We start from the raw sequence: 18,405 nt of genomic DNA, 5'->3' as shown, positions 1-18,405 counted from the left end.
ATAATAGTAGTTGCCAGCACTTTAAGTCTCACCTTGAGCAACATCATCATATGTGTTCTGGTTGACCATCCGCTCCATGATTTTAGCAGCTTGGGTCACTTTGATGATGTCATCACTCTGTGGAGATACAGGAGCCACAGGTCCTAAGCCAGCATCTGGAAGGTCGTGCCCTGAGCCACAGCCCTGACTTACAATTGGTTCAGCGATGCCTCTTTGACACCACCCACCCCAGATAACTCTGTAAAGGTATCTCTTTGTGCCTCAAGGCCCAGTTCTCCCCAACATCCTCTTCTGGGAATGCCCAGCTCACAAGTGGCACAAGGAGTCTGCACTGCCATACTTGGCCCCTGAGCAGAGCCTGCCTCCTGCTCTTTCATCCTGAGCTTATCCTGGGGAAGGCGTATCTCTGAGCACAAGACAGGGCATTGAAGAGAGCCCAGGAGGGGTATTGGAGGGGACAGCAGACAGGGTAGGTAGGAGACTTCTTTGGTGGGGACAGAAGTTTCACCAGCCTGAGCAACAAGGGCTCCTGTTAAAGTTCTCAGAGATCTTCTGGTCCAACTTATTTAGTCAAGAGCTGAGGAGGACACCGAGGCCCAGGGAGAGGAAAGAGACCCGCTTTTACACAGGGAGTACAAGGCAGAACTGACTCCTAACCCAGGGCCCTGTCCACGGCCCAGGCCAAGGAGAAAGCATGAAGTTTCATGTCAGGGGAAAATGACTCATTCTGAACAAAAAAACAGGATCATCATTATGTGAAATTCCATAACGTAAACCATTTAACAGGTTAAAAGAGGAGCAAAGAGTTTGGGGCTGGCAAGACGGGCCTAAAGAGTTTAGGGCAGGTGGCAGGAATGAACCAGTGGAGTGGACAGCCCTCCAGAGGGGCTCCAGAGGGCCAGGCCCATGGCTCTCAAAGATGAGATTTCCCAGGACTGACAGTGTCAGGCAGTGGTTAAGAGAATGGGTTCTGGGACCACACGGACCTGCATCCCCATCCCATCCCACAGATTAGGAGCCGAGTGGCAACTTCAGGTAAGTTACATCTCTGTGTTTTAGAGTACTCTGATACAGTGGGGATGGATAATGCCACTTGCGTCATGGGGTCGTTGTAGGATTAAATGTAATAAGCACCATGGTGTTAGTAGCCCAGTGCCCGGTGGTGATGGTGATGGTGGTGTCAGAGGAAACATGCGGCCCAGTGTGGTGGGGGATTACTTACAAAGTCACACATGGGGGACTGCCTTTGAGACTCTCTCATCAGTTTTCAAACCGACTCCAAGCTTATTTCAGAAAACTGACCAAGGACATTCACTGGAGTCTTATAATCACAACTCTCAGAGTTCACCTGGTCCCAGCCACTACCCCCTATTCCCTGACCCAAAGCAGGAATCCTTCCCCCTCAGCAGCTTCCTGGCAAACACCTCTCCCCAAGTCAGGCAGTATCTTGTACGGTAAGACAGCGTGTTAGCTGAAACCTACTTCCCTGGGTCTTATACCCATGGTCCTAACTCTGTCCTCCAGCCATAGAGACTTGTGTGCCAGATGCTAGGTCCTCTGATGTAGGAGGACAGCGCCTCATTCCTCGAGTCAGCACTCCTTCAGGCGAACCCTCCCAGTTCCATCAGCCATGCATGGCATATTAACAGCCACCACCCGTCAACCAGTATCAAGCAAGTACTATTTTAGGGGCTGTGCTTATATTATCTTGGGTTCTCACGACAGTCTTGCAAATCAGGTATCATTAGGCTGTCTACAGATGAGGGAACAGGTTTTAGAAAAATCCAGCTCCACAGCAAAGCCAGGATGTACACTCAAATCTGTGGACTCTAGGGCCTGTGTTCTCAGCCCCGCACAGAGAGCCAGTTCCTACCCAGCCTGACCACCCTTTCCTGGTCCTGGGAGACTCAGGGATCCACATGCGCTCTGAGGAGAGAGTATGGTTCCGGAAGCTATGCTACTTGAGCAGACACAGCTCTTTGTTGGTTCTGACTGAACTTGTGGCCTCTGAGCCCTTTCCCCCTTCGCTGTCTTAATCTCTCAGATAAGACAAACTTACATTCACCCAAATCATTAGTGAGACAGAAACCTGAGATCTACCCCTGCAGACCTTCTGACAGAGTATCATGAAGTTATTCTGCTTTCTCTCCTCCCACACACTTGAATTTTATACCAACCTAATCAGATCTGGGTCTCTGAGAAAGGGGTATCACTCTGTTCATGTGCTGGGCCTCAGCAAAGGGGAAGGCAACTGCCACCCCCAATCTGCTCTACAGATAGCCTTGCCCAGTACTTGGGATTCCCAGTTAGAGATCAGTTCCCTTGGGGGGAGGTTGAATAGAATACTAAAGTATTAACTGTCTATGTTATACCCCCAGTGTCCTGTTCCACTGTATTTCTTGGTTCAGAGGGCTGGAATCTGCCTGCATCACAGCCTTTCATGTTAGCCAAGCTGGAAGAACCCAGTGTGGTCCTGCCTCCCTAGACACCAGCTCTGGTAGGGCTGAGACCCAAGGACAGTTTTCAGTCTCAGTCACAGGGACCTCTCTTCTGGTCTGTGGGTCCTGGTGACTGCAGTTAAGAGCCAGAGCCCATAGCCAAACCCCTGATGGACCTTCAAGCGAAACTGGACCCAGTCCAACAGCCCCTCTGAAGCCCCTAACCTCTAGGGAACGGTGCAGGGAAAGTTAAGGGTCTGAACAGGGCAACCTTCAGGGCAGGGACTTATCTTTCACCTCAGGGTTCCAGTACTCAGCATGGTCATGATCACCAAGCGCTTGCTCTGTGATTAAATGAAACTGAATTGGGCAGCCAGGGCCGGGAACCCTCAAACCTCCCCTAAAATGTGACTTTTCACGGGCATGGAATTGAGTGGAAGTGGACAGACTTCAGACAAAGGAAGAGTACAATCTGGCTTCTGTTCTGGAGTGGAGCAGAACCATTTCCCTGAGAGCTGTCTGGGAGCTCTCCGAGGTGCTGAACTTGACCCTGGCTTCTTGTGGACATTGTCCTTCCCTCCCCATTGCACGTCAAACTCATCCTGATCTCCGTAATGGGACTCTGGCTCCTGACCCAGCTCTCTCTCTATTGAAGGGACAAATGTGGCCCCTCAGCATCTCCCTGTGGTGACCCTCCCTGCAGTGATCTATCACTGTTAACTTCCATGATGATCTCCAAACCTATGCTGGCTACACCCACAGTGAGCTCCCAACCATGACCTCTATCATGACTCTTGCATAGCTCTTCATGGCAAATCCAACACAGGGTTTCAATACCCATTGGCTTGGACTCTATGATCAGCTGTGATCAGCTCTGACTTGGCTCCTGGACATGAAGAATTGAGTGCAAGTAAACCCAAAGACTGAAGGTCCAAGAGAAAATCACCCTCCCAAACCCCATGAACTTTTGGCCAGGGAGGTGGTGCCTTATCCTCACATGCCACTCTGCCATGGGAAGACTCCCAAGCTCTTCCAGGGTGCACATCAGGCTTTTAATAACATTCATGTCTTCTGTTGCCCCCTAGCCTAACAATCCTGAATTCCTTCTAGCCTCCAGACCTATATAAAATTGGGGTGATCTGTGGAATGCCAGAGGCAGTTACAGCTCTCCTCACACCTTCCCACAAGGAAAGAACTGTTCATAAGTATCATTAGCATCCTGCCTTAAGTGTCTGTGAAGTCCTCACAGACAGCCAGGCTTCTGTCTACCCAGGAGCCAAGGTACCACTCAGTCATTCTCTGTGACTGAGCCATGGGAGCCCTCACCAAACCTGGGACTCCATAGCTGTCATCTTCCTCATCGCCATCTTCCCCGTTTTTTTAGCCACTGGAGTCTTTGTCTTCTCCTTCTCCTTAGTCTTTTCCTGCTTCTCAAGCTCTTCCATGTAGGCATCATAGATCTCCCACTAGGCAAGGGAGAGATGAGAAGATCATCTTAGGGCAAAACCTCCACCCAGCCAGCTCCTCTTCAGCCTTTAGGGCTTGAGGAGTCGATCTTCAACCCGTCACAGGTCTTCATAGTATCCTCTACTTGGCCCACCTTAATTATGTATTCAGTGTCTGTCTTCCCTGCTAACTGTCAGCTCTAGGACAGGAATGAAGGGGCTCTCAGAGCACCCTGGGGCTGGGCTTTCCACCGTGCAACCCAGGGGCTCAGTTGTCAGCTGGAGATGGAGTATCGTTCCAGCCTACCACCTCCACTAGGGCAGAACAAGTGGGCAGAGATCAGCTAGCTCACAGTTTTCTTAGGGATTTATGAGACTCTGAACTAGGAAATTTTAAAAAGGACTCCCCCTGTAGGGATGGGATAAACGTATTGGCTCAGGCTGGCTGTCTACAGCCCTGAGCAAAACTTATCAGCATAAAAGATAACCAAAAGTAAGGGAACCCCTGCTAACTGTCTCTGACAGTAAGAGAAGACCAAGGATAGTAGCAGAGGAAGCAGCATGGATCTGGGGCTGGGCAAATGCCCCCGGCCGCACTGTGTGCTCCCCAGATCTGAACAGTCACTGCTCCCTGGAGGCCAGATAGGCACACCTTACATTGAATAATTCACCCATGGGCCAGTTCTCCACACTGCACTGTACTTCAGTGTTTATTCAGAGCCCTCCAACAACCCTGTGAGGCTGTTGTCATCCTCATTTGGCAGAGAAAGAGACTAAGGCATTAAGGGTGACATGATTTGCCTAGGATCTTGCAGTGTGAGCAGCAGAGTTGGGCGCTGAGCTCAGGTCACCTGGCACCATATCCTGCCCAAATCAGCATGGCTATCCAGTGGGACTTGAGGCGGAAGGAGCGTCTGCAGGAACACTGAAGGCTGCTGGATGGGCAGGGTCAGAGTGCTAGCACTTCAGAGTCAGCCGTGAGGTGCCACAGGCTGTAGAGAATCCGGGGGAATGAATGTTTTTCCCAGTTTGCAGGAACTTCCAGAAGCCATACCTGTTTCCGCCTTGGACAGTCTTGCCCTGGGCTGATATAGAGCTCTCTGGGTGGAGACCTACTGTCTCATGTGCCTGGAGTTCAGAGACTAGACAAGGAGCAGGGAGGTGGGTGGATGAGGAGGGCAGATTTCCAGAGGGATCCTTGACCACGCCAGTCTCCCTTGTTGCCAAGGGAGATAGACAAGGATACAGAGGGGGAGGGAGTGATGGCTTTTAGATTGGCCCAGGGTCTCACCTGATTGGCTGTGGCTGAAAAGTTTGTCCTGGGAGGAGGCTCCATCTGGCATTCTCGGTCCTAGAGAACAGTGACAACAGGTGACCCACAGAAAGCCCTCAACTCCTTCTCACTTAACCCAATGGTATATCCGCAGGAGAAGCATTTTTGTTGGAGCTGAGGAAGGGGTGGGACACAGCACTGGGGAATGAAAGAATGGTCTGGGCAAAGGACAAAATGACATGGTGAAAGCCTAAAATTTCCATCCAGGGCTCCTTCAGAAGAAGCCTAAGCTAGAAAGTAGGGGCAGTGAAGGCTGATTGTGCCAGTTTCAACCAGGAAGAACTCCAAGAGGGGGATGAACAGATCTGTAAGAACTCAGCCCTCGGCCAGCCTCCAATGCTGGACCAGAGGTCAACCCCTGGCAGGCCATTGGGCTAATATTCCTCACCTTGAGAAGGTTTCCCCCTAATAGTTGGGTCTGTGACTCCACCAGGGGAATGCACCCCCTCCGCATTGTGTGTCACCCAAATTACTGAACGTCAGCTTAGGGACTACAGAGGGTGGTTAGGAGCCACCGAAACCCCACCCTGTAGATCGCTGCCCTCCTTTCAGGTTGATTTGTGGAGAACACTGCCTTAACATACGTGAGTCTCTCACCTGAAACCCTGAGAGATTCTTTCAGCCTGGTACTCAGGGTCCTCCACACTTATGAGCCAGGGAACTACCAGCTAGTCTATCACGGAGACCATCAACTTCAGTCAGACTGGCTCCTAATCTTGACTCCCTGGCACACTCTGGCCTCCCCTTCCTTCCCCAAATCCTGACCTTCACTTCAAGGCCCAATTCAAGTTTCAGGCTCTCAGTAGAGCAATCCAGCCTCCTTGTTACTCCCTCTGAACTCCTGCCTGGATGACTTACTGGGACCTGGACACATGCTCCCAGCTCCCTCGGAAGAGCAAAACTCTTCCATCCGCCCTGTCGCCTGCCAGGCTGAGGGCTGCTGCTGCTGGGTCAGGCCTGCTCCCTCCCCGCTATGCACAGTGTGGAGCTGCGAGGGGAAGGGGCTCGGGGCAGGGGGGGTTGCTGTACCCGGAGGGGGTTGTTGAAGGTCTGTGAGGCCCTCTCACTGAAGTTGAACTTGTTGGTGAGCTTTCTTTCCTTGGGCTGCTTAGGAGTCATCGATTCTTCTTCGGCCATTTTCTCAGGTGCCTGGAAAGAAAGGCCACAGGACCAGGACTCAGCTGTGAGAAGGTGGTGGTGCAGGATGGGGAGTGGGGAGAAGTCGTGTCCTGGGATAGGATGGAAGTGGGAGAGAGTGATTATGCCAGAGGTGTTGGCACCTGAGGTCTCTTGACTTCTCACTTTCAGCCCCCAGCCCCGGTGAGTCACCCCTGAAGCCTCCAGCCATAGCTGGAGGGGAAAAGGGGTGGGATGGAGAGCAATATTATACTGAACCTCAGCGGCAGGCACATCTGTTTGACTCCCAGCTTCAGCTTCCTTGGGTTCTTCTTCTTCTTCAAGGATTTCTGTTTCTGAAGTCACCACCTTGGCGAACTCCTGAGAACCTTGGTAGGATATTGGTGTTGAGCTCAAAGTCCAGCCCACTCCCCCATACCCTGGAGGGGTAAGGCTTTCTTGATTTCTGCCTTTCAGAGCTCGCCTTCCCCAGGGTTCTCCTTGGCCTGAGCCTCATGGGTTAGCTCCCAGACCTACCCAGGACAGCCAGCTGTTAGTCTTATGTAAGAAGAGGCTCTGCAAAGTTCTGGCTTAGCCATCTCCTCCCTAGAGTGACCAGAGAAAGGGGACCACGCTCTAGGCTGCAGCCCCAGAAGCTTACTTGCTGCTAACTCATCGAGGTAGTGCTGTCGCCGTCCTTCATCCGAGTCTTTGGGGATCAGGTTTCCGACTTGGCTGAAGTGAACTGCCAGTTGGTCCACAAAGCCGATTAGCTTATATGTGCCTTCCTAAGAAGAAAGAGGTTGAGTCAGACCAGGGGTCCCTGAAACGGCTGGAATCAGAATACAGTCTGCCTTTATTCTAAAGGCCTAAGATAGTCCATCTATTAACAGAATTATAACTTACTAAATCCTCAGTTAACCTGCAGTTTTCATTGCATTGCCAGTTTAAAGAAGAGAAAGCAAATGAAATAAAGCTTTTTTTAAGTTCTCATGAAGACTTTTTATGCTTTTCTTTTGTTTAAAAAATTTTTTTTATATAGCAGTTTCTTATTGTTATCTGTTTTATACATATTAGTGTATATATGTCAATCCCAATCTCCCAATTCATCCCACCACCACCACCCCCACCCCACTTTCCCCCCTTGGTGTCCATATGCGTGTTCTCTACATCTGTGTCTCTATTTCTGCCTTGCAAACTGGTTCATCTGCACCAGTTTTCTAGATTCCACATATATGCGTTAATATACGATATTTGTTTTTCTCTTTCTGACTTACTCCACTTTGTATGACAGTCTCTAGGTCCATCCACGTCTCTACAAATGACCCAATTTCGTTCCTTTTTATGGCTGAGTAATATTCCATTGTATATATATACCACATCTTTATCCATTCATTTGTTGATGGGCATTTAGGTTGCTTCCATGACCTGGCTATTGTAAATAGTGCTGCAGTGGACATTGGGGTGCATGTGTCTTTTTTTTTTTTTTTTTTTTGCGGTACGCGGGCCTCTCACTGTTGTGGCCTCTCCCGTTGCGGAGCACAAGCTCTGGATGCGCAGGCTCAGCGGCCATGGCTTATGGGCCCAGCCGCCCCGCGGCATGTGGGATCTTCCCGGACCGGGACACGAACCCACGTCCCCTGCATCGGCAGGCGGACTCTCAATCACTGCGCCACCAGGGAAGCCTGCATGTGTCTTTTTGAACTATGGTTTTTTCTGGGTATATGCCCAGTAGTGGGATTCCTGGGTCATATGGTAATTCTATTTTTAGTTTTTTAAGGAACCTCCATAAGGTTCTCCATAGTGGCTGTATCAATTTACTTTCCCACCAACAGTGCAAGAGGGTTCCCTTTTCTCCACATCCTCTCCAGCATTTGTTGTTTGTAGATTTTCTGATGATGCCCATTCTAACTAGTGTGAGGTGATACCTCATTGTAGTTTTGACTTGCATTTCTCTAATAATTAGTGAGGTTGAGCAGCTTTTCATGTGTCTCTTGGCCATCTGTCTTCTTTGGAGAGAAGTCTATTTAGATCTTCTGCCCATTTTTAGATTGGGTTGTTTGTTTTTTTAATATTGAGCTTCATGAGCTGTTTATATATTTTGGAGATCAATCCTTTGTCCATTGATTCGTTTGCAAATATTCTCTCTCACTCTGAGGATTGTCTTTTTTTTTTTTTGTGCGGTACGCAGGCCTCTCCCTGTTGTGGCCTCTCCCGTTGCGGAGCACAGGCTCTGGACGCGCAGGCTCAGCGGCCATGGCTCACGGGCCCAGCTACTCCACGGCATGTGGGATCCTCCCAGACCTCCCAGAGGTTCGTCCTCCCAGACCGGGACACGAACCCATGTCCCCTGCATCAGCAGGCGGACTCTCAACCACTGAGCCACCAGGGAAGCCCTGAGGATTGTCTTTTTGTCTTGTTTATAGTTTCCTTTGATGTGCAAAAGCTTTTAAGTTTCACTAGGTCCCATTTGTTTATTTTTATTTTAAAATTATTTTATTTTATTTTATTTATTTTATTTTTGGTTGTGTTGGGTCTTTGTTGCTGCATGCGGGCTTATCTCTGGTTGTGGCGAGGGGGAAGCTACTCTTTGTTGTGGTGTGCAGGCTTCTCATTGCAGTGGCTTCTCTTGTTGCAGAGCACGGGCTCTAGGCATGTGGGCTTCAGTAGTTGCAGTACACGGGCTCAGTAGCTGTGGCTCGCAGGCTTTAGAGTGCAGGCTCAGCAGTTGTGGTGCACGGGCTTAGTTGCTCCACGGCATGTGGGATCTTCCCGGACCAGGGCTCAAAGCCGTGTCCCCTGCATTGGCAGGAGGATTCGTAACCACTGTGCCACCAGGGAAGTCCCCATTTGTTTATTTTTATTTCCATTACTCTTTTAAAATTTTATTGAAGTATAGTTGATATACAATATTATATAAGTTACAGGTGTACAATATAGTGATTCACAATTTTTAAAGGTTATACTCCAATTATAGTTGTTATAAAATATTGGTTATATTCCCTGTGTTGTACAATATATCCTCGTAGCTTATTTTATACCTAATAATTTGTACCTTTTAATCCCCTACCCTTATATTTCCCCTCTCCCCTTCCCCCTCCCCACTGGTAACGACCAGTTTGTTTTCTATATTTGTGAATCTGCTTCTTTTTTGTTATATTCATTAGTTTGTTGTGTTTTTTAGATTCCACATTAAGTGGTATCATACAGTATTTGTCTTTCTCTGTTTGACTTATTTCACTTAGGATAACATCCTCCAAGTCCATCCATGTTGTTGCAAATGGCAAAATTTCATTTTTATGGCTGAGTAGTTTTCCATTGTATATATATACCACACCTTTATCCATTCATCTGTTGATGGACACGTAGCTTGCTTTCATATCTTGGCAATTGTAAACAGTGCTGCTATGAACATTGGGGTGCATATATCTTTTTGAATTAGTGTTTCTGTTTTTTTCAGATATATACTCAGGAGTGGAATTGCTGGGTCATATGGTAGTTCTATTTTCGTTTTTTGAGAAACCTCTATATTGTTTTCCACAGTGTCTGCACCAATTTACATTCCCATCAGCAGTGTACGAGGGTCCCCTTTTCTCCATATCCTCACCAACATTTGTTATTTGTGGTCTTTTGATGATAGCCATTCTGACAGGTGTGAGGTGATATCTCATTGTGGTTTTGATTTGCATTTCCCTGATAATTAGTGATGTTGAGCATCTTTTCATGTGCCTGTTGGCCATCTGCATGTTCTCTTTGGAAAAATGTCTAGTCAGGTCTTCTGCCCATTTTTTAACAGGGTTGTTTGTTTTTTTAATGTTGAGTTGTATGAGCTGTTTAATTATTTTGGATATTAACCCCCTTATTGGTCATATTATTTGCAAATATTTTCTCCCATTCAGTGGGTTGTCTTTTCATTTTCTCGATGGTTTCCTTTGCTGTGCAAAAGCTTTTAAGTTTAATTAGATCCCATTTGTTTATTTTTGCTTTTATTTCCTTTGCTTTAAGAAACAGATCCAAAAAAAAAAATATTGCTACAATTTATGTCAAAGAGGGTTCTGCCTATGTTTTCCTCTGCGAGTTTTATGGTTTCCAGTCTTACATTTAGGTCTTTAATCCATTTTGAGTTTCCTTTTATATATGGTGTTAGAGAATGTTTTAATTTCATTATTAGTTTATATGTAGCTGTCAAAGACATATTTTAAAATACATTCTTCCAACTCTGAGCAGTTCTGTATTTACCTATCACTGGCTCCTACATCCATGCCAAGGGATCCTGTCTCACCTGTCTAACCAGACCTCAGAGAGGTCACAAACAGTCATCAAACACACCTGGCCTGGCTTTTTCTCCACTCTATTTAATGGATGCCAGGGCTGGATAGATCCTCAGAGACACCAAGTCCCCAGTCCGCCTGTTCCATACAAGAGGATCACAGAAATCTAGAAAAGATTTGGGTTAGGCACTTGTCAAGTCACACAAGGCACTTGCCCAGGCAACTGGGTTCATTCCTTCTTCAACAAATAATTTTTGAATAGACACAATGTGTCAAGTATATTCTAGGTTCCAGAGATACAAAGCTTAGCAAAAGCAGATATGATCCCTGCTTTCATAGAGCCTATAGTTTTGTTCCTCTAGGCTGCCCCCTCTTTTATTTTATTTTTTTATTTTTTTGAGGTACGCGGGCCTCTCACTGTTGTGGCCTCTCCCATTGCGGAACACAGGCTCCGGATGCACAGGCTCCAGATGCGCAGGCTCAGCGGCCATGGCTCACGGGCCCAGCAACTCCGCGGCATGTGGGATCTTCCCGGACCGGGGCACGAACCCGTGTCCCCTGCATCGGCAGGCGGACTCTCAACCACTGCTCCACCAGGGAAGCCCTAGGCTGCCCCCTCTTTGATCAGCATCCTAGTCCTAAAGTTGACTTTGAGACCAGGGGTCACTTCCTTTTTCAAAAAAGTTCTTTCCAACCCTTTGCAAGTCATAGAGAAAATTATTACATTTGTATGGCACACTGGGGTAAACTCACCAGAGAGGAAACCAACCCATGGGGTGGTACCAGACACAGCTATCCCTGGAGGACTGCAAGAATCACTATTTCTGCACACAGACTGGGATGTTCTGCCTCAAAAAGTCACCACAAAGCTCTTCTTCTCTCAGTAACTCAGATGGATGGGAAGATGGGACAGTACAGTGGTTAAGAGCATGATCTACGGATGTGGGCAGAATTGGATTCAAATTTTGATTCTACTCCCTATTATCTGCATGATCTTGGGCTTAACCACTCTAAGCCTTAATTTCTTCATCTGCAAAATGAGGATAATAATTAATTTGCAGGATAGTTGAGTATTGAAAATAATGAAAGCAATCTATTAACACAGAGTCTGACACATAATAAGTGCTCAATAAAAATAGTAGCTATTATTATGATGATGATGGAGGGTCCCACGGGAATAAATTATCCATATAGGTATCATCTGAGATTTCACTGTCGTCCTGTCCCCAGTGGTGACTAGGACCTTCCTCTTCAGTTTAGGGATGGAATTCAGATCCCATTGTTTCTGTGCGAGGAGGAGAGGCATGCCTAGATCCGAACCATCTGCCTCTTCAGGCCAGCACTTCAAGGGAAAGTAATAGCTTTGGAGACCTACAGCTCTTGGGTCTCAGTGAAGGACCAATGAGATGGAGGCCAGCTCTGTGGGAGGATGCCAGGCAGGCCTCGGAGGCTGTTAGAAGGTTTCATGAGGAGAGCCTGCCTGGGAGTCTATGGCTACCCAGCTGACAGTTGACTCACAGGAATCTCTTCTAATAACTGAGCTTCCCAGGGGCCAAGAGAGGTGCATTGACACCAATCCTCTGCCTGTAGCATGCCTCCCATGGCTGGCACACTGAGTCCTGAAGAGACTCTCTTTCAGAGGTCAGGAGAACTGGAGCCCATAGAGTGTATCACACTCCAGCATAAGCTCAGGGGGGCGAGGCAACTTCTCTCTGCCCATCCCATCCCCTGCCCCTTTACAGGCTGCCTAAGGGATGCCATTAGAACAACTCAGGAGTGGAACCTCTCAAGAAATAACGCTGGATTTGTCCTAACCTCTTTGTGGAGGGGGCTGACTACTCAGTCTTGAATAAGAAGCAGTGTGTTAAAAAAACAGTTCACAAGGGAATTCCCTGGTGGTCTAGTAGTTACGACTCAGTGCTTTCACTGCAGGGCCTGGGTTCAATCCCTGGTCAGGGAACTAAGATACCACAAGCCATGCAGCATGGCCAAAAATACTTGTACATGAATGTTCATAGAAGCATTGTTCATAATAGCCAAGGTGCAGAGACAATGTAAATGTCCATCAACTGATGAATGGATAAATAAAATATGGTAGAGTTATAAAATTGAATATTGTTTGGCAATAAAAAGAAATGAAGTACTGATACATATTACAAAATGGATGAACCTTGAAAACAGTATGCTAAATGAAGGAAGCCAGTCACAAAAGGTGACATATTGTTTGATTCTCTTTTTATGAAAGGGAATCTGGCAGAAGACGCAAATCTGTAGAGCTGGAAAATGGATTAGTGGTTGCCTAAGGCTGGAAGGAATGGAGGACTGGGGAGTGACAGCTAAGAGGTATGGGGTTTCTTTTGGGGGAAATGAAAATGTTCTAAAATCGATTGTGGTGATAGTTGCATAACCTGTGAATATACTAAAAGCCATTGAATTATACACTTTAAAATGGATGACTGACTGGATAAGACACAATGATCTTTTAATATATTTTTCTAATACTAGAGAATATCTGCTAATTCAGCAAATATAAAATTCTTAAACACTAATAATTAAAAACTAAATACCATCTTTTAAAAAAATAAATGGGTGATTTTATCTCAATATGTAAATTATATCTCAATAAAATTGTTTTTAAAGAAGAGAAAGAAACTGCTAATAGTAGTTGTCCCCAAGGAAAGGGACAGGAGAGGGAGGTTTAATTTCCATTGTATTTTCATTGCTCTTTTGACTCTTAAAATTAGTACCATGGGTTTCTAGATTTCTATTATATATTCAAAACTCTGTATGTGTGTGTCTGTATGTATAGATATGTGTATGTGTATATATATGTATACTTTTTTTTTTAAAAAAGCAGTGTAATGTTGCTTTAGAGTCAATCAAACTAGTTCAAATTTTGCTTTGAATCCTGGCTGTGTGACTTTTGTAATTTGTTTTATCTAATTTTTCTTTGGTTTCTATAAAATAAAGATAAAAATAGTTCCTATATCAAAGAAACCTGAGGATTAAATGAGATATCCTATATAAAAGTTCTAATATAGGACCTGACACTGGCACACTGGCTTCTGGAGACCCAATAGTTGATGTTAGTGACAAACACACTGTATACACTGGAAAAGTATTTTTCCTACCAAATTATTCACTTCAGGATTCCTGAAAAGAGTGGCTCTGCAGGGCACTTTAGCGAGAATGAAGGGAGATTCATCAAGAAACTTCAAAATCTCTGGAAAACTCCATGTACAGTCTCAGGGTTCCAGCCAAAGACCTCATTTTAAAGGTGATCTCTATGAGAGCTGAGAGGCTTTTGCAACACAGCAAGTCACCAAGGCCAGAAGCACCTAGAGGCCCCTGCCCCAGAGAAGATGACTTACCTTGAAGCTGTACCTGACGATGTTCTGGGGTGCGTGTGGGTTGTTGGCTGTCAGAATCCGGGTGAACTCCTCCTTTAGCTCCTAAGGGAGAGAAAAGCCAACAGGGTCAAATGTAGAGTGCCCCCCCAGCCCCTCTGATGATTCCCCTGGATGTCAGCAGACATCTCACAACCTTGGTTCTGGGCACAATACATCTCTGAGGCTGGAGGAGGTGGAAGGAGCGAGGGTAGGATGTTGCTTACTTACTGCATCCGTCAAATCCAGCTGGTCAGGGGGTCTAACGGTGGCTTTGGACTGGGCCCATTCATCTGTCCCTTCCCCTACTTCAGTCCCTGGATCTTCATCCTGGACAAAAACCTCATGTGAGAATCAAGAGTGCCTGACCTGCTTAGACACGCAAGCAGTGCTGCAGAAAGCCCTTTCATTCGCAAATCCTCCCAGAAGCCAAGTTCTGTCCCAATACATAGAACACGAAACATGCAACAGACCACTCATGGAAGAGCCTGAAGGAACTGCTCAGGCCGGAGATCTCATTGCCTGGAAGATCATGGCCACCTCAGCCCTGGGGTTCTGGACTTAGCTGGAACATTGTGGTGGGTCTTTGGCCCCAGTAGTGGGGCCAGAAGAGCTGGTTCCTCCTTACTGCTTCTCATACAGCCTGGATGCTAATAGCCAGGACCAACTGTGAAATGACACCCAGCTGTTCTTTAAGCTACTTCAACTCTAATTCACATTTTACCTTCCAATTTGCCACCTTAAGGTTACTCTTACAGCAATACTCCCAGTACTTGGTAACTTTAAGCCTCATAGTCCCATCAAAACCTTGGAGCAAAAAAATCTAGAACTAGAAGTTTTCCCCTACCCCGATAGACAGTTAAATACCTGGCCAAAGTGGCCCATGACATAATAAAAAATATTCACCCTCACTGGCAATCAAAGATATGCAAAATAAAACAATGCAATTTTTTCACTATAAAACTGGTGAAGGGCGGTGACCACCTCCCCACGAGAACAGGCAGAGGATCTCCTTCATCCCTCTCTAGAAGAGGAGAAGAGGAAACGCAAAAAGAAGCACCTGGTGCAGAGCCCAAATTCCTACTTCATGGATGTGAAATGCCCAGGATGCTATAAAATCACCCACCGTCTTTAGCCAACATGCACACACAGTAGTTTTGTGTGTTGGCTGCTCTACTGTCCTCTGCCAGCCTGCAGGAGGAAAAGCAAGGCTTACAGAAGGATGCGCCTTCAGACGGAAGCAGCGCTAAAAGCACCCTGAATGAATCAAGATGAATGGGAAACCATCCCAATCAATACATTTTGGATACAACAAACAAACAAAGCAAAACAAAACAAAATCTGGTGAAAACTAAATCCAAAACAAACAAAGCCAATATCCAGCGTTGGTGAGGTTGTGGGAAAATGGACATCCATAAATTAGTACAACCTTTCTAAAGAGCAATTTGGAAATATTTATCAAAAGCCTAACAAGTATTTATACTTTTTGACCCCAATTTCTATGTATAGGAATTTATGTTAAGAAATAGCCGAGGATATGCCTAAAGATTTAAATGCATGTATGTTTGTTGGAGGATTGATCATACTTGTAGAAAAGAGGAAATATTTAAATATCCAACAGTGGGGCATGGTTGAACAAAATTATGGAACGGCCTTAATGAGCACATGGTAAAATATTATGCAGTAATTTTATTATTTTTTAGTTTTTTAAATAACAAACATTTATTGGTGTCACTTATGGTAGAAGAAAGTTCCTACACCAGATGCATATGACCCAATTGTTAAATAGAACATTTTCAAGGTGAACACACATCCTTAACCCAGCTTTTTTACCCACTTTTGATGATAGCCGATTCTTCCTTGCCCCCCACCCTGAGACATGTGAGCAACTGCTAATGAAAAGCAGTAAACAGCCACTTGGGCTATACAGCGTTTTCAACTCCACTCCAAGGTGAAGATTCCAATTACATTCGAGACTTAAGTTCTCTCAATTTTCTCCTAACGAAAGTTCCTGAGTCCAGTTATTTACAATATTACATATGCAGTAATTTTAAATGATGCTATGAAAGTATATTTATTGGCAATGGAAAGTACTCTAAATATATTATGTAAAAAACAGATTGTAAAATAACATACAGTTTGATTCTATTTAAAAATAAAGGGACTTCCCTGGTGGCGCAGTGGTTCAGAATCCACCTGCTAATGCACAGGACACGGGTTCGAGCCCTGGTCCAGGAAGATCCCACATGCCACAGAGCAACTAAGCCCGTGTGCCACAGCTACTGAGCCTGCGCTCTAGAGCTTGCAAGCCACAACTACTGAAGCCCGCGCACCTAGAGCCCGTGCTCTGCAACAAGAGAAGCCAGCGTAATGAGAAGCCCACGCACTGCAATGAAGACCTAATGCAGCCAAAAATAAATAAATAAATTTATTTTTTTAAAAAATAGAATCTGCCGGCCAATGCAGGGGACATGGGTTCGAGCCCTGGTCTGGGAATATCCCACATGCCACGGAGCGGCTAAGCCCGTGCGCCACAACTACTGAGCCTGCGCTCTAGAGCCCCTGAGCCACAACTACTGAGCCCACGTGCCACAACTACTGAAGCCCGCACACTGTAATGAAGAGTAGCCCCCGCTTGCCGCAACTAGAGAAAGCCCGTGCGCAGCAACAAAGACCCAACACAGCCATAAATAAATAAATAAAGTTATTTTAAAAAATGTAATTTTTACATATGCATAGAAATATCTGGGAGGATACAGCATCATACGTTAACTAAGAGGTTTCCCGGGGTGATAGGCTTAAGGGTGATTTTAATGTTCTTTTTGCTTTTCTTTAAAAATATATAGCTAATATTTCAACAGAAGAAATGCTATTAGCTTCTTGCTGAGAAACTGTGTGGTGTCAGCACTTACTCTCTTCCTGGCTCCTCTGCCCACATTGATGCTCTGAAAAAAGAACAGAAACAGAAGGTAAGTCATAAGTGAATCTCCATGGGAATGTCAAAAACAGTATTACAGGGGGGCTTCTGCCCAGGGACCTCAAAGACAAGGGACATTGAACTTCCCCAAGTCTCACAAACAGTGAGACTTGGTAACAGGTGCCCAGCCAAGGAAGTCCTATATCTGAGGGAACCTGATTGCAGCATCAGTGGGACTGACCCATGAAGAGCAACCAGGTGACTTAGCGCCTGGCATTTCTTATTTGCAACTAGTTCAACAAACATTTTTTAAAACTACAAACTAAGTGCTCAGCTCTGTACTAGGCATTAAGAGGATTTTGAAGGCAGATTATATTCATAAACATTTGTTTATGATGAAGGTTTGGGTACTTTGTTTTGTACGCTGCTGTCTCAGAATATAGTAGGTGTTCAAAATACTTATTGAATACATGCATGAATGCCATCAAACCCATTAGTAATCATGACCCTGGGAAAAATATTTTTCCTTAGCCTGTTTCCTCATCAATAAAATGCATAAGATTGGATATGATGACCTTCCAATTCTAACATGCTAAAATTTTATGTTCTCAAGAACAGCATGCTTGATTCAACTTGATAAACATTTCTTGAGCATCTACTTATGGTCGGGGACTAACCTAAGCAGTGGGACAAAATGACAAGAGATGAGGTCTCTACCCACGTTTGCTCAGAGTCCGTGAAGGTCCGATAAGTGTGATCAGTGCTCCTTATTTACTCACTCGCTTACTTACTCAGCATATGTTCTTTTGAAAGTCTGCTCTGTGCCAGCAGTAGAGACGTGTGACCAGGGTGCTATAGGAATGCACGGAGGCACCTACCCAGCGTGGGTGCAAAAAAAGATTCCCCGAGGTGGCTATTTCTTAGCTCAGTATCAAAAGAAAAGTATGGGTCATCCAAGTGGAGAAAATGTTTTTCAGAAAGGCTTTTCAGACGAAGAAAGAAGCATGTACAATGGCAAGAGCAGAACAATAACAGAGATAGTAAAATGTTCCCCCAAACAAACCAACCAAAACCCTGCAGTATATGCACTGAACAAACAGTTGTTTCAGGTGATGGAGCAAGAGGGAGATCAGTGGAGGCTGGAGATGTGAGGGAGGGGCTCTTGGAAGAAGCAGGTCTAGAGCCCTGAAGGAGGGGTCAAGCTAGCAGAGAAGCCAAAGAGCACATGTTGGTGGCAGCATGGCACACTGGGCAGAGACCTCGGCTCCCAGATCTTGCTGACCACCTGTGTGATCTTGGGGAGGTCTCTGGGCCTTGGTTTCCCAAATGCAAAGTGAGTGAGTTAGATGGAAAGGGCCTCACAACTCTTCCGTGGCAGGGTCTGTGGGAGAGGCTTTGATGGAGGAGGGGAAAAGGATTCCAGGGGGAGAGAAGGACATGTCTCAGCTTGGGCAGGGATTGTTGCTGGTAGGAAAGGCAGCAGGATTCAGATTTCTGCC

General features: G+C 46.0%; 1 protein-coding gene and 1 pseudogene across 2 annotated transcripts in view; one reads left to right on the top strand and one right to left on the bottom strand.

Moving 5' to 3' along the window:
* Positions 1-18,405, bottom strand: part of DNAI1 (dynein axonemal intermediate chain 1) — a 60,656-nt gene that overhangs the window by 26,842 nt on the left and 15,409 nt on the right. Inside the window, exons 2-10 of one of the 2 annotated variants that reach the window (XM_030832720.2) lie at positions 16,902-16,934; positions 14,221-14,319; positions 13,975-14,055; positions 6,994-7,120; positions 6,612-6,721; positions 6,246-6,365; positions 5,175-5,234; positions 3,770-3,904; positions 33-117 (exon numbers count right to left, since the gene is read on the bottom strand). In XM_030832720.2, coding sequence (XP_030688580.1) covers positions 33-117; positions 3,770-3,904; positions 5,175-5,234; positions 6,246-6,365; positions 6,612-6,721; positions 6,994-7,120; positions 13,975-14,055; positions 14,221-14,319; positions 16,902-16,934 — 850 coding nt within the window. Of the gene's footprint in view, positions 1-32; positions 118-3,769; positions 3,905-5,174; positions 5,235-6,245; positions 6,366-6,611; positions 6,722-6,993; positions 7,121-13,974; positions 14,056-14,220; positions 14,320-16,901; positions 16,984-18,405 lie in introns of those variants that run through there. The other variant, XM_060301058.1, reaches the window with a different exon arrangement.
* LOC115840154 (small ribosomal subunit protein eS27-like) lies at positions 14,468-15,239 on the top strand (annotated as a pseudogene).

Source organism: Globicephala melas, chromosome 6 (genome assembly GCF_963455315.2).
Source record: "Globicephala melas chromosome 6, mGloMel1.2, whole genome shotgun sequence".
NCBI lineage: Eukaryota > Metazoa > Chordata > Mammalia > Artiodactyla > Delphinidae > Globicephala > Globicephala melas.
Note: the sequence above shows the minus strand (reverse complement) of the source record. Positions and strands in the feature narration are given on the sequence as shown.